The sequence below is a fragment of the Coregonus lavaretus genome (assembly GCF_964263955.1).
Source record: "Coregonus lavaretus genome assembly, chromosome: 2".
NCBI classification, from domain to species: domain Eukaryota; kingdom Metazoa; phylum Chordata; class Actinopteri; order Salmoniformes; family Salmonidae; genus Coregonus; species Coregonus lavaretus.
In genome coordinates, this window is record NC_139989.1 from 16,245,164 (window position 1) to 16,260,420 (window position 15,257).

Consider the following 15,257-nt stretch of genomic DNA (forward strand, 5'->3'; position numbering starts at 1 on the left):
ACATACAAACACACAAATGCCTCCCGCACATACAGTGGGGAGAACAAGTATTTGATACACTGCCGATTTTGCAGGTTTTCCTACTTACAAAGCATGTACAGGACAATAGGCAAGCAGCTTGGTGAGAAGGCAACAACTGTTGGCGCAATTATTAGAAAATGGAAGGAGTTCAAGATGACGGTCAATCACCCTTGGTCTGGGGCTCCATGCAAGATCTCACCTCGTGGGGCATCAATGATCATGAGGAAGGTGAGGGATCAGCCCAGAACTACACGGCAGGACCTGGTCAATGACCTGAAGAGAGCTGGGACCACAGTCTCAAAGAAAACCATTAGTAACACACTACGCCGTCATGGATTAAAATCCTGCAGCGCACGCAAGGTCCCCCTGCTCAAGCCAGCGCATGTCCAGGCCCGTCTGAAGTTTGCCAATGACCATCTGGATGATCCAGAGGAGGAATGGGAGAAGGTCATGTGGTCTGATGAGACAAAAATAGAGCTTTTTGGTCTAAACTCCACTCGCCGTGTTTGGAGGAAGAAGAAGGATGAGTACAACCCCAAGAACACCATCCCAACCGTGAAGCATGGAAGTGGAAACATCATTCTTTGGGGATGCTTTTCTGCAAAGGGGACAGGACGACTGCACCGTATTGAGGGGAGGATGGATGGGGCCATGTATCGCGAGATCTTGGCCAACAACCTCCTTCCCTCAGTAAGAGCATTGAAGATGGGTCGTGGCTGGGTCTTCCAGCATGACAACGACCCGAAACACACAGCCAGGGCAACTAAGGAGTGGCTCCGTAAGAAGCATCTCAAGGTCCTAGAGTGGCCTAGCCAGTCTCCAGACCTGAACCCAATAGAAAATCTTTGGAGGGAGCTGAAAGTCCGTATTGCCCAGCGACAGCCCCGAAACCTGAAGGATCTGGAGAAGGTCTGTATGGAGGAGTGGGCCAAAATCCCTGCTGCAGTGTGTGCAAACCTGGTCAAGACCTACAGGAAACTGTATGATCTCTGTAATTGCAAACAAAGGTTTCTGTACCAAATATTAAGTCCTGCTTTTCTGATGTATCAAATACTTATGTCATGCAATAAAATGCAAATTAATTACTTAAAAATCATACAATGTGATTTTCTGGATTTTTGTTTTAGATTCCGTCTCTCACAGTTGATGTGTACCTATGATAAAAATTACAGACCTCTACATGCTTTGTAAGTAGGAAAACCTGCAAAATCGGCAGTGTATCAAATACTTGTTCTCCCCACTGTACATACATGCAATCTCTGACACACAATACATCTCAGGAAATATGTTTGTCACTTGAGGAATTTGTTCCTCGGAAATCCAGCTGTATTCACACAAACACTGCCTCTCGTAAACCTGCGATAACAACACTTCTCAGTCAAACTCCTACCCCCTGGTCGACCTGTGACACGCTCTCACAAACCACATCCCCTGCATCTCTCTGTAACGAACCTCTTAAAAACTACGCCCCTGGTCCACGGGTGAGGGACTGCTTCCACCTGTGGTGAGTTAGGAGGGGGGTGAATGAACTGCAGAGGGGGTAGAGGAGGGGGGCAGTCCCATCACAGCAGGGCCTCCTGGGAGTTGAGTTTATTAATGCTGCAGCCACATGATAAATGGCCCAACCAGGAGGAGAGGAGAGGGAGAGGTAGAAGAGAGGGAGAGGGGAGCGTCGCGGCCCGTAGCGGGGTAGCCGGAGTGTCCCTCTAATTTCCCTGTGATTTATGGATGGGTCGGCTGGTTAGGCACAGCGTCATTAATTCACACGAACGGGACAGGGAGGGACCAGACAGGCTAGACTGACTGACGGCAGTAAAAAATAAACCATGAGCTTGGAGCCCAAAACCCCCAAAATAGGGCCACCTGAGAGGCATCTGGCCCTCTCACAACACCTCTCCTCTCCCCATCTCCTCTCCTCCTCCAAACAATACGCTGGACATATCCTACATGATAAATCATAACCCTAAACTAGCAGCAATATGAAAACTAACACTGCTATACTGTCCAACCACTACCTCAACTGAATTTAATTAAATAAAACACTGTCGTTCTTAGGGTTCAATCGACGGTTGGAAGGATGTGATCTTTTGATCAGTAAGCTTACAATTTCCTCAGGTAAAAAACATGACAAACTATTCTAATGAAAAAATTGCCAAATAGCTAATTATACAGCCAAAATACAGATGTTAGCATAGCGCTAGCTAATTAGAGCGTAAAAACATGTGACAATGGCCCATTAAAGCCCCAAACAGCCAAGACAGCACCATTGTTTCATTAACCAGGCTCTCACCTAAGTTAATTACATTGATGTAGACTGACTGAAACTATGCTAGCTTCGACGCAACTAGGCCCCATTATTAGCCAAAACCTCTTGATATGATAACGCCACACTCTTTATGCCTTTTTTTCTCCTCTAAAATCTATATCTCACAAAGGAAGAGCTTTAAAGTGTTAATTTTCCTGCCGTGTGTGTGGAACACACATTGTTGAAACGCAACGAGTTATTACCGGCAATGATCACAGGCGATTGTGAAGTAGTGAAGAGCTAGCATAGCCGCGGCATCATCTCCCATTTGAAACTGTGGCCCTAATTGTTTTGTTTCACTCTATTAATCTTAAACGTTGACACAGAAGAAAGGATTTCTCCCTGTGATGATGAATGGTGAGACATTCCAATTCCCAGTTAATAGCAATTAATTTTCTGATAGCCGTGCAAGTTTGGCTAGTTTTAATTAGTTTGTTCGGAGGAATAGGGGGGTGACTTCACCCCGGATTTCCATGAAAGCGACGGCTGGCTGACTAAATACCTTCTCATCAAAGGGAGAGGGGTGAGGCTGTCTGACCTTCCCTAAGATTCAGTGTGCCTTTAATTTCCTATTTACACTTTAAAATAACTCATTAGCATAAGTCCTCTGCACAGGCAGTCCTGAGCCCGGCACATTAAGACAATGGCTCATTTAAATTATGTCAGTTTAGAATCGCTTGCTACTCCTTCCTCGTTTGGTAGGATTGTTATTTTGCTCCATTTAAAACAGATTGACGTAGATAGTGCAGGGAGAATATTACACCTATCTGTAATATTCAGACACACACACACACACACACACATAGCCATTGAATTTGAAAGTTTGGGTCAGTATGTTGAGCTCAGTGCAGTGCAGACTTACTCTCCATGGCCTGTAGATACTCCATGTGCAGGGCGCTGCTGGTGGCTCCGGCCGTGGACGCCACGGAGGGGAGGAGGTCTGTGTAGGGGCTACGGTGGCCCGCCAGAAGAGCCATCTGGTGGTAGTACTCTGCAGTGGTCAGGCCTGTGTGAGGGACTAAGGAAGAGGGGGAGGAGGGAGGAGGTGAAGGGAAGGCAAATAGGATAGGAAGAGAAAGAGGGAGGGAGAGAGCGATAGAGAGAGAGAGAGAGAGAGAGAGAGCGATAGAGAGAGAGAGAGAGAGAGAGAGAGAGAGAGAGAGAGAGAGCGAGCGAGGGAGAGGGGAGGGGAGAGACATGCATGTTAGGTGAGATAATGACACCGTAAGAGAGGCCTGCAACACCTACCACAAAACACCTGCAAATACATGATACTTACAGTAGATGAACACTCAGCACATCTGTAATGTATTGTAATGTAATGAGCACATTAGCAACACCATCATGTATAGAGTGGAACAGAACTGATGTATGAGGAGCATGATCTGCATTCCAAAGTGCACTATATAGGGAATGGGGTGCCATTTGGAACGCAGACATGCTTTGAGGTAGTGTACTAGGTCCCAGATGGGATTTCAAGCTGCTTACTCAGAGTTTACAGTACTGTATGTCTTGGTTTTAAACAGAATTGTTCATTCATGCAGGTATGCATATCATATCTCATTCGATGTTGTTTTGCCAATGGGTAAGTCTAGGTGTGTGTGTGTGTGTGTGTGTGTGTGTGTGTGTGTGTGTGTGTGTGTGTGTGTGTGTGTGTGTGTGTGTGTGTGTGTGTGTGTGTGTGTTGTGGGTTCATTCCACGGGGGGCCAGTATGAAAATGTATACACTCACTAACTGTAAGTCGCTCTGGATAAGAGCGTCTGCTAAATTAGTAAAATGTAAAATGTAAATGTGTCTGCTGTGTGTTATGGAGCATAGCAGGGCTGCAGGGTGCAGATACTCAACCTGCTCTTTCACTCTGTTCCTTAAAACTCCATGAGAAACAAAAGGCCCAAATCTGCCCAGATCTGCATGCATAAAGAAACAGCAACACGTTCTGAATCTGCCCCCTCTCCATCTCCCTCCCTCTCTCTCTCTCCTCCACTCCCCCGCTCTCTCTCTCTCCCCCTCTGAGTCTGCCTCACTTTCCAACCTCTTCCCTTAGTTATAGAGAGCTAGTCCTTGAACCGTATCCTAAAAATAAACATCTGGCATCGTGCTTCCATATGTAAATATCCCAACCAAGAAAAGGCTAGAAAGAGGGGGAGAGAAGAGAGAGAATAAAAGACTGACACTGTGGTTTTGGATGCAAATATGAAATCAGTTTAGCCCACAAAGTGTTACAGCTAATTCCTCTATTTTTCTTCCCATTTTAAAGAAAGAAGAGAAGAAATAAATAAAAAAATTAAACGCGGGATGAAAAGATCTCCTCAGAAGGCTGGCCTGTATGCCTGGCAATATGCATCTCTGATTGGTTCACTGGATGGAAGAAGAAATTCCCAAATTAATTCGGTTTGGGTATTATGTCTTAAGTGGAGGGGGGAGTTTCTTAATTGTCTTCGTTTTTCCGCTTTAGCTTTGCTTCTGCGTTCAACTGTAATGTGCCTCATTCTCTATTCGTGCGCAGAAAGGGCTTTGCAGAATTTCCTGGCATGGCTAGTGCCATCCTGGGGGCAAGTGGGGTGGGGGGGATTGGGGACTTGTGTGGCATTTGACGTGGAGGAGAAGCAGCTCAGTGTGCCTCAGGAGTTAGTGGTTGGTGGTGTCACAGGGCCCTCCTTAAGAGCAACAATGGGATGAGAGGTGCAAGTACAGTCACTATCACCACCAGTGTGAGAAGAAGAGGAGTGAGAGGGTGAGAGAGAGTGATGGTGGGAGGCAGAGAGAGGTAGAGCAGCCAGAGAGAGCGAGAGCGCAAGGGAGGTAGAGGAAAAAAGAGAGCAAGAGATAGGTGGTACTAAATCCCACCCACTTCAAATCTTCCACCAATTCTGCTAATTAATTAATCATTATTCAAATGTACTTCCAGTAAAAAGAAAAATCTGTGCAGACTGAAAAAGGAAAAAACCTATAAGCACGACAATATACTAACAACATAAAGGCTGATAGGTTAATTAACTGTTTGATTGATTAAAATAGTAATGATTTGCCTCATTTCACACTTTTACAGTATGAGCTATAAGTTGATGTAGCACAAAAAGCATTTTGATGTAAAGCAACGCTAGTAGAGAATTTCCTTTGTAAAGAGAAACTAGAACAAAAAAAGTGCACACTTTGTGTTAAAGCACAGAGCGCAATGCATGTTGAGAGGAGGAGTGATTGAGAGTGGGAGACTGGGATGAGAAGAGGCTCTCAGTTCCTGCATAGAGGAAGTGCCCCCATTCTATCCAACTCTTCACAAAGGCACTTGAGGACAAGGTAGGAGACCAGCACGGCTCTAATATAACCTCTAGTTCAGAGGTGAACTGAGGGACTTAGTTGGAGACTCTGTCATGTCTCAAATGGCAGCCTATTCCATATGCAGTGCACTACATTTGACCAGAGCCTTATTGGTCAAAGTAGCACAAAAGGTATACAGGGATTAGGGAATTTGGGGCACACACTATAAGGGCTACAGCAACAAAATAGTCATAGCTGACTGCACCCGTGACAGTTACCAAGCCACATGAGCTGAACACCACAAAATTGTTTTGTTTTTGTATAGTATCAATGTCATAACAATGTGGTCGTATCATTCTGTTCAACTACCTCAAATACAATCACCTCAACTTTTCCTTGAGCAGAATGGAACACAGCCAGCCACAGCTCAATCCAGCTGTGATTACCAACACCCCCTGGGAGAGGAAGGGGAGGCTGGCCATGTTCAGTAATTGAGCTCCAGGCTTCAATTAAAGGTCCAGGCCAGGAGGCTGGAGCGGAGCAGCACTGCTGAGGCTGTTTAAAAGCAGACGCACTACAGACTGTAATTGATTTCCCAGTCTGTATCTATCACTGGAACCAAAATGCTCCCTGCAGGACACCATGTCTGCATCCGAAATGGCACCATATTCCCTATGTAGTGCACTACTTTTGACCAGAGCCCTAGTGCCATTTGGGACGCAACCCATTTGCACCCCTGTTAACCCTACCCTCCCTGGTCCTCCACTCCTCTGCCCCCCCGACCCTGGCCTTGAACCTGAGCCACCCTCTACTTCTGTCTGTACTGTACATGATGCAACCTCCAGAGGTCCACTGATCCACAGATCAAAGAGAATAACCTCCCTCAAACCTCCCCCTACGCACACACACTCACGCATGCAGTCACACGCTGCACGCGCTGCACACACACTAAAATAAAGTCACATGCGCACATGCCAGACAGACACATGCACACAGTTCAAATAAATGAATGAGGTCACCTCTGTCATGACCTTTGTTTGACATGAAGCACCTCATTATAAGGCTCAAACTTAAACTGATCCTCACTGTACACTCTTAATAGCTGAACCTATTGATCACCAACACAGTAGACATTTTTTCTGCAAACCTTAGGGCCCTTAGGGACTCTGGGGGCCAGGTCTGTGTGGTACTGTACAACATTGCATTGTTTTAAGTACAGCTACAGTGAGGGAAAAAAGTATTTGATCCCCTGCTGATTTTGTACGTTTGCCCACTGACAAAGAAATGATCAGTCTATCATTTTAATGGTAGGTTTATTTGAACAGTGAGAGACAGAATAACAACAAAAACATCCAGAAAAACGCATGTCAAAAATGTTATAAATTGATTTGCATTTTAATGAGGGAAATAAGTATTTGACCCCCTCTCAATCAGAAACATTTCTGGCTCCCATGTGTCTTTTATACAGGTAACGAGCTGAGATTAGGAGCACACTCTTAAAGGGAGTGCTCCTAATCTCAGCTTGTTACCTGTATAAAAGACACCTGTCCACAGAAGCAATCAATCAATCAGATACCAAACTCCACCATGGCCAAGACCAAAGAGCTCTCCAAGGATGTCAGGGACAAGATTGTAGACCTACACAAGGCTGGAATGGGCTACAAGACCATCGCCAAGCAGCTTGGTGAGAAGGTGACAACAGCGATTATTCGCAAAATGGAAGAAACACAAAAGAACTGTCAATCTCCCTCGGCCTGGGGCTCCGTGCAAGATCTCACCTCGTGGAGTTGCAATGATCATTAGAACGGTGAGGAATCAGCCCAGAACTACATGGGAGGATCTTGTCAATGATCTCAAGGCAGCTGGGACCATAGTCACCAAGAAAACAATTGGCAACACACTACGCCGTGAAGGACTGAAATCCTGCAGTGCCCGCAAGGTCCCCCTGCTCAAGAAAGCACATATACAGGCCCGTCTGAAGTTTGCCAATGAACATCTGAATGATTCAGAGGAGAACTGGGTGAAAGTGTTGTGGTCAGATGAGACCAAAATCGAGCTCTTTGGCATCAACTCAACTCGCCGTGTTTGGAGGAGGAGGAATGCTGCCTATGACCCCAAGAACACCATCCCCACCGTCAAACATGGAGGTGGAAACATTATGCTTTGGGAGTGTTTTTCTGCTAAGGGGACAGGACAACTTCACCGCATCAAAGGGACGATGGACGGGGCCATGTACCGTCAAATCTTGGGTGAGAACCTCCTTCCCTCAGCCAGGGCATTGAAAATGGGTCGTTGATGGGTATTCCAGCATGACAATGACCCAAAACACACGGCCAAGGCAACAAAGGAGTGGCTCAAGAAGAAGCACATTAAGGTCCTGGAGTGGCCTAGCCAGTCTCCAGACCTTAATCCCATAGAAAATCTGTGGCGGGAGCTGAAGGTTCAAGTTGCCAAACGTCAGACTCGAAACCTTAATGACTTGGAGAAGATCTGCAAAGAGGAGTGGGACAAAATCCCTCCTGAGATGTGTGCAAACCTGGTGGCCAACTACAAGAAATGTCTGACCTCTGTGATTGCCAACAAGGGTTTTGCCACCAAGTACTAAGTCATGTTTTGCAGAGGGGTCAAATACTTATTTCCCTCATTAAAATGCAAATCAATTTATAACATTTTTGACATGCGTTTTTCTGGATTTTTTTTATTTCTTCTGTCTCTCACTGTTCAAATAAACCTACCATTAAAATTATAGACTGATCATGTCTTTGTCAGTGGGCAAACGTACAAAATCAGCAGGGGATCAAATACTTTTTTCCCTCACTGTAGCTAGTGCTGGGATTTATAGTCAAGTGAAAGATAGATTACAGAAAAGTATGTAGTATGTTTATCTGAATCAACTGATATTGTGGGACTCTGTATGCCTTAGCATAATGCATGTCTGTATGGGGGCTCATGAGAGGAAGAGAGTCTGCCTCCCAAATGGCACCCTATTCCCTATATAGTGCACTACTTTTGCAGGGCCTGGCACCCTATTCCCTATAAAGTGCACTACTTTTAACCAGAGCCATATATTGTGTACTACTTTTGCCCACAGCGCTATGGGCACTGGTCAGAAATGGTGCACTATAGGGAATAGGGTGCAATTTAGGAAGCAACCAGTGTGTTGTGAGTGTGGGTACTTACCGTCTGCAGGGCTGAGGCCCCTGGCTGCAGAGATCATAGAGAGGGAGGGGCTGGAGTGGAGTGACCGGATGTAGTCCATGTAGGGGTTGATGTAAGGGTGCGGAGGGTTAAAGGGTGATTCAGCCCCCACGGAGGGGTTCCGGTGGGGCGAGATCCGGATGAGGGAGATGTCGGAGAACGCCGGACTGCCGGCCAGCGAAGGAGGCCTACACAGACAAATGGGGAGAAAAACATAAAGAGGAAATAAGTACATTAACTCTTCTTTCATAGTGTGAGATATTACAGACCTTAGATTGATATTCAAACTTCTGTTTTGTAAAAGCTCATCAGAAGTGGTATATAGATGCCAGATTCCATAGAAGTTATCAGTGCCTTCAGAAAGTTTTCATACCCCTTTACTTATTCCACATTTTGTTGTTTTACAGCCTGAATTCAAAATGGATGAAATATATATTTTTCTCACCCATCTACACACAATACCCCATAATGACAAAGTGAAAACATGTTTTTATACATTTTTGCAAATCTCTTGAAAATTAAATACAGAAATATCTCATTTACATAAGTATTCACACCCCTGAGTCAATACATGTTAGAATCACCTTTGGCAGCGATTACAGCTGTGAGTGTTTCTGGGTAAGTCTCTAAGAGCTTTGCACACATGGATTGTAGAATATTTTCCCATTTTTCTTTTCAAAATTCTTTAAGCTCTGTCAAATTGGTTGTTGATCATTGCTATACTTGATCATTGCTGTACATGCTTCCTTCTTTTCACTCTGTCAATAAGGTTAGTATTGTGGAGTAACTACAATGTTGTTGATCCATCCTCAGTTTTCTCCTATCACAGCCATTGCACTCTGTAACTGTTTTAAAGTCACTACGCCTGTATCTTTGTAGTGACTGGGTGTATTGATACACCATCCAAGGTGTAAATAATAACTTCATGCTCAAAGGGATATTCAATGTCTTCTTTTATTATTTTTGGCCATCTACCAATAGGTGCCCTTCTTTGCGAGGCATTGGAAAACCTCCCTGGTCTTTGTGGTAGAATCTGTGTTCGAAATTCACTGCGCGACTGAGGGACCTTACAGATAAGTGTATGTGTGGGGTACAGAAATGAGGTAGTCATTCAAAAATCATGTTAAACATTATTATTGCACACAGGGTCCATGTAATTTATTATGTGACTTGTTTTTAGGCTTGCCATAACAAAAGGGTTGAATACTTATTGACTCAAGACATTTCAACTTTTCATTTTTAATTAATTTGTAAAGATTTCCAAAAACATAATTCCACTTTGACATTATGGGTATTGTGTGTAGGCCAGTGACAAAAAAATCTACATTTAATCCATTTTAAATTCAGGCTGTAACACAACAAAATGTGGGAAAAGTCAAGCGGTGTGAATACTTTCTGAAAGCACTGTATGGTTCAAAAGTCAGCCAACTAATATTTATATGGTTTAGGACACACATAAGTATCATGCTTATTGAAATATTATGGAAATAGTAATGTGTTCCTCCTCTCCACTCCCAGTGAGCCGACTGGCAAGGCCAGCAAATTAATGGTGACACTATCACCCTCCATCTGCACTCTACAGGGCTGAGCAGAGAGAGAGAGAGAGAGAGAGAGAGAGAGAGAGAGAGAGCAAGAGCAAGAGAGAGGAAAGAGAGAGCTGCATTCTTCCTGCTCCCTCCACAGACATTTCCTGAGATCAAAGGCTGCTTTCACCACTGTGTCTTAATCAGACCGAGACGTCAGGCCACTTTCACCACTAGACTAGCCACCATGTCTCACTATAGTAGCTAGCACTTCTCATAACTTTGCCTTCCTGTAAAAAAACATTTAGCAATTAGATATAAACCCACTAGATATCTATTTAGGTTGTATTTAGGGCACATTCAAGTGTCTAAAGAGGTTTACATGGTAAGGGTAGTGAACTCAGTCATTACCAATGAGCAGAACCACAAGCAATATCTGTCTGTCTAACAAAAACTACATTGTGAAACAAATGCTGTATGAAAAATCCTGTTCTATACACAGCAAATGTGTACATTAGAACCTAGAAATCTGGCTCCGCTACACTGAAGTTAATTTCTTGAAGAATACGTTCGGAAGAATCGACTAATACCATTCCCGTTTTATAATTGGCTAAGAGGGCTTGAAAACTTCATAATGATGGCCTTGAAGACAAAGCCCCTCTCTGGAGGATGAGGAGAAATCCACATATCAGCCTAGACATTAAGAGGCTGGGAGATTAGAGTGAATTAGACCCTCCACTCCTCCACTGTGGCTCCTCATAGGACTGACCTGCCACTATGGTCCCCAGGAGAGAGAGGTGGGAGATGGGAGGGGGAGGTAGAAAGAGAGAGAGAGAGAGAGAGAAAGAGAGAGAGAGAGAGAGAGAGAGAAAGAGAGAGAGAGAGAGAGAGAGAGAGAGAGAGAGAGAGAGAGAGAGAGAGAGAGAGAGAGAGAGAGAGAGAGAGAGAGAGAGAGAGAGAGAGAGAGAGAGAGAGAGAGAGAGAGAGAGAGAGAGAGAGAGAGAGAGAGAAAGAAAGAAAGAAAGAAAGAAAGAAAGAAAGAAAGAAAGAAAGAAAGAAAGAAAGAAAGAAAAGAAAGAAAGGAAAGAAAGAAAGAAAGAAAGAAAGAAAGAAAGAAAGAAAGAAGAGAAAGAAAGAAAGAAAGAAAGAAAGAAAGAAAGAAGAAGAAGTGTTCAAAGAAAGAGAGAGAAAGAAGAGAGTAAGTCATGTAATGTGAAGGAAGAGCCCAGAGTTTGGATCGGAGTGACCTTGAGCAAGGCCAGAGGACCGGAACATCCCAATTACACCCCTGGACCCTGTCCCCAAGTCCCCTACCGGCCCCTCTTGTCCCCTCACGTCCCCTCACCTCCCTCCCCATCAGCCCCCTAATGAAAGAGCTCAGGCCAATAACAAACCCTGAGGAGCAGAAATACTGGAGCACACACATCCTCTATACTTTTCAACAGCTTGCGGCAAATAACCCACAAGGAGTTTCAAAGCGCACTCTTTCCTTCTGTGTGGAGTGCATGACGACATAGTCTCTGTGATGCTGTAGCGGGTATGTGTGGAGTACTCTTGTCCTCTCAAGAGGAGTCGTTTCTATTCAGGAAACAATGCAAAGGAAGCTGGTTGGATGTTGGAAAAGAGGATTCAGGGAAAAAAATTGACATTTTGGGAGTGCAACCTAACATGGGGTTTCTTGAGAACAAATGACTAGCGAGTGACTCAAGGTCAATGAAACTGATTCCACTAGTATCAGAGGTCATGTTGACTATGACACCACCTCCATCCTCAAGGATTGGTTCTGCACGTCTCCTATTCTGAGTCATGAGAAAAGTTTTACTTCCTCTATCAAAGGCAGACGGCATAGAGAGGGCACCCCTGTCCCTGTTCCACTCCGGTGCACAAGCTTGTGTGTGTGTGTGTGTGTGTGTGTGTGCACACAGCAAATTGGCCAGTGTAACATTTCTAGTGTTGATTCAGGAGTTCAATTCACTCTGTAAGAGTGACATTAACGCTCATGGTGTAAAATAACCTCCAGTGTTGGTGTTAATAACCAGAGTTATAGTTTTACACTGTGGAGATTAAAACAGTCCCATCAAAACCACGCCCAACATTATCAAATATCTCAACATGCTATACTGCAGGTTGATTAATATTTCAATTGTTTTGGTAGATTTTTTTTAGGATTGTTTTGAATATCTGTGTTTTTGCATGTACATTGATTGAGTGATTGATTAATCTTATGCTACACAAAGATACATAACATACATTCTAAACTAATCCAATCAGCCTTGTCTCAGGGTAGTAGGTTGGTGGTCTGTTGATATCCCTCTAGTGGTGTGGGGGCTGTGCTTTGGCAAAGTGGGTGGGGTTATATCCTGCCTGGTTGGCCCTGTCCGGGGGTATCGTCGGACAGGGCCACAGTGTCTCCCGTCTCAGCCTCCAGTATCTATGCCGCAATAGTCTATGTGCCGGGGGGCTAGGGTCAGTCTGTTATATCTGGTGTTATTCTCCTGTCTTATCCGGTGTCCTGTGTGAATTTATGTATGCTCCCTCTAATTCTCTCTCTCTCCCTCTCTCCCTCCCATCCCGGAGGACCTGCCCTAGGACCATGCCTCAGGACTACCTGGCCTGATGACTCCTTGCTGTTTGGGGTTTTAGGCTGGGTTTCTGTATAGTACTTTGTGACATCTGCTGATGTAAAAAGGGCTTTATAAATACAATTTGATTGATTGATTGATTGATTGATTGAGTTCAATTTATTGCATCCGTTACTGAAATGGTTGTTCTAGTTTAAGTGGTTTAGGCAGTCTTCTTATCAACTTTCCTAACCCTGACAGTCATTCTGAATAAAATTCCAATAGGTATTACACATCACTTTGCAAGCCAGCATAATGTGACTTGCAGGCCGGATATGGCCTGCAACCCAGGAGTTTCCTAACACAACTGTGTTAAGGTAAAACTAGGCCATCAAAGTAAAGTCTAATGATATGTGTATTTTATTGTCATATTTTAATGCTAGCATTTGCCTAGGTAATCACTTGGTGAAAGCCACAGGCCTTTAAAACGAAAGAATTCAATAACAATGTCTCTGTCACTAACAAATACAGTCATGGGTAGTAACTTTATAATTCACTCGAAAAGAAAAGGCACCCTGGGAAATATGCCAATTAGGCTTTACACCATACAGTGTTAAAACAATACCCACAAATGATTTACTGTAACACTACACTGAGAAAGCGTAACAGTGTCAGTACCAATCAAAGTGAGTCCAGTTTACTCTAAATCAAGTGTTATGTTTTACACTGTAGGTGCTGCGTATTACCCTACTTTAAGTGTTGAATGGGGAACACTGCAACAGAGTCTTTAACACTTTCAAAAGTGTTATTTTAACACCAGTTCAGAGGGACTCATATGTAAATAGTGTACATTTAACACTTTTAGAGTTAAATGTACACCGTTGATTTTGATGTATGTGTGTGTGTGTGTACACAAGGGCAGAAGATAAGGCAGAAGATAAGGCACCCACATGCCACCATAGTACACCTCATTTACACAGATCAACACAGCTGCAGAGTGACGCTTCATTTTGATGTCACTGTCAATTGGTGACCATTATACAAACACAAACAGATATCGTTTTCAAAGAGAGCCATAATGAGAGAATATATAGTACCGGTCAAAAGTTTTAGAACACCTACTCATTCAAGGGTTTTTCTGTATTTTTACTATTTTCTACATTGAAATAACACATAGTCCATCATTACTTTAAGACACGAAGGTCAGTCAATACGAACATTTGTCAATAACTTTTAAAGTTTCTTCAAGTGCAGTCGCAAAATCCATCAAGCGCTATGATGAAACTGGCTCTCATGAGGACCGCCACAGGAATGGAAGACCCAGAGTTACCTCCGCTGCAGAGGATAAGTTCATTAGAGTTACCAGCCTCAGAAATTGCAGCCCAAATAAATGCTTCACAGAGTTTAAGTAACAGACACATCTCAACATCAACTGTTCAGAGGAGACTGTGTGAATCAGGCCTTCATGGTCGAATTGCTGCAAAGAAACCACTACTAAAGGACACCAATAAGAAGAAGAGACTTGCTTGGGCCAAGAAACATGAGCAATGGACATTAGACCGGTGAAAATGTGTCCTTTGGTCTGGAGTCCAAATTGGAGATTTTTGGTTCCAACCTCTGTGTCTTAGTGAGACGAGGTGTGGGTGAACGGATGATCTCCGCATGTGTATTTCCCACCGTAAAGCATGGAGAAGGAGGTGTTATGGTGTGGCAGCATGGCTACCACAGCGTTCTGCAGCGATACGCCATCCCATCTGGTTTGGGCTTAGTGGGACTATCATTTGTTTTTCAACAGGACACTGACCCAACACACCTCCAGGCTGTGTAAGGGCTATTTTACCAAGAAGGAGAGTGATGGAGTACTGCATCAGATGACCTGGCCTCCACAATCCCCCGACCTCAACCAAATTGAGATGGTTTGGGATGAGTCGGACCGCAGAGTGAAGGAAAAGCAGCCAACAAGTGCTCAGCATATGTGGGAACTCCTTCAAGACTGTTGGAAAAGCATTCCAGGTGAAGCTGGTTGAGAGAGTGCCAAGTGTGTGCAAAGCTGTCATCAAGGCAAAGGGTGGCTATTTGAAGAATCTCAAATATAAAATATATTATGATTTGTTTAACACTTTTTTGGTTACTACATGATTCCATATGTGTTATTTCATAGTTTTGATGTCTTCACTATTATTCTACAACGTGGAAAATAGTAAAAATAAAGAAAGACCCTTGAATGAGTAGGTGTTCTAAAACTTTTGACCGGTAGTGTAGATATCTTCAACAACATTCTAGCTTCACTATTCACCACCTGTACCTATCCTACTACCCATCACCCACTGGTGCAAGAAAACAAAATGGCTTCAATACAATTACTTCAGAGAAAGACTAACATTCTGTAA

General features: G+C 43.9%; 1 protein-coding gene across 1 annotated transcript in view; it reads right to left on the reverse strand.

Moving 5' to 3' along the window:
- The window catches only part of LOC311149049 (transcriptional activator GLI3-like), a gene marked incomplete at both ends in the record, with an annotated part of 83,386 nt that overhangs the window by 32,400 nt on the left and 35,729 nt on the right, over positions 1-15,257 (reverse strand). Inside the window, 2 exons of the mRNA XM_084186150.1 lie at positions 3,189-3,344; positions 8,766-9,023. Coding sequence (XP_084042276.1) covers positions 3,189-3,344; positions 8,766-9,023 — 414 coding nt within the window. The remainder of the gene's footprint in view (positions 1-3,188; positions 3,345-8,765; positions 9,024-15,257) is intronic.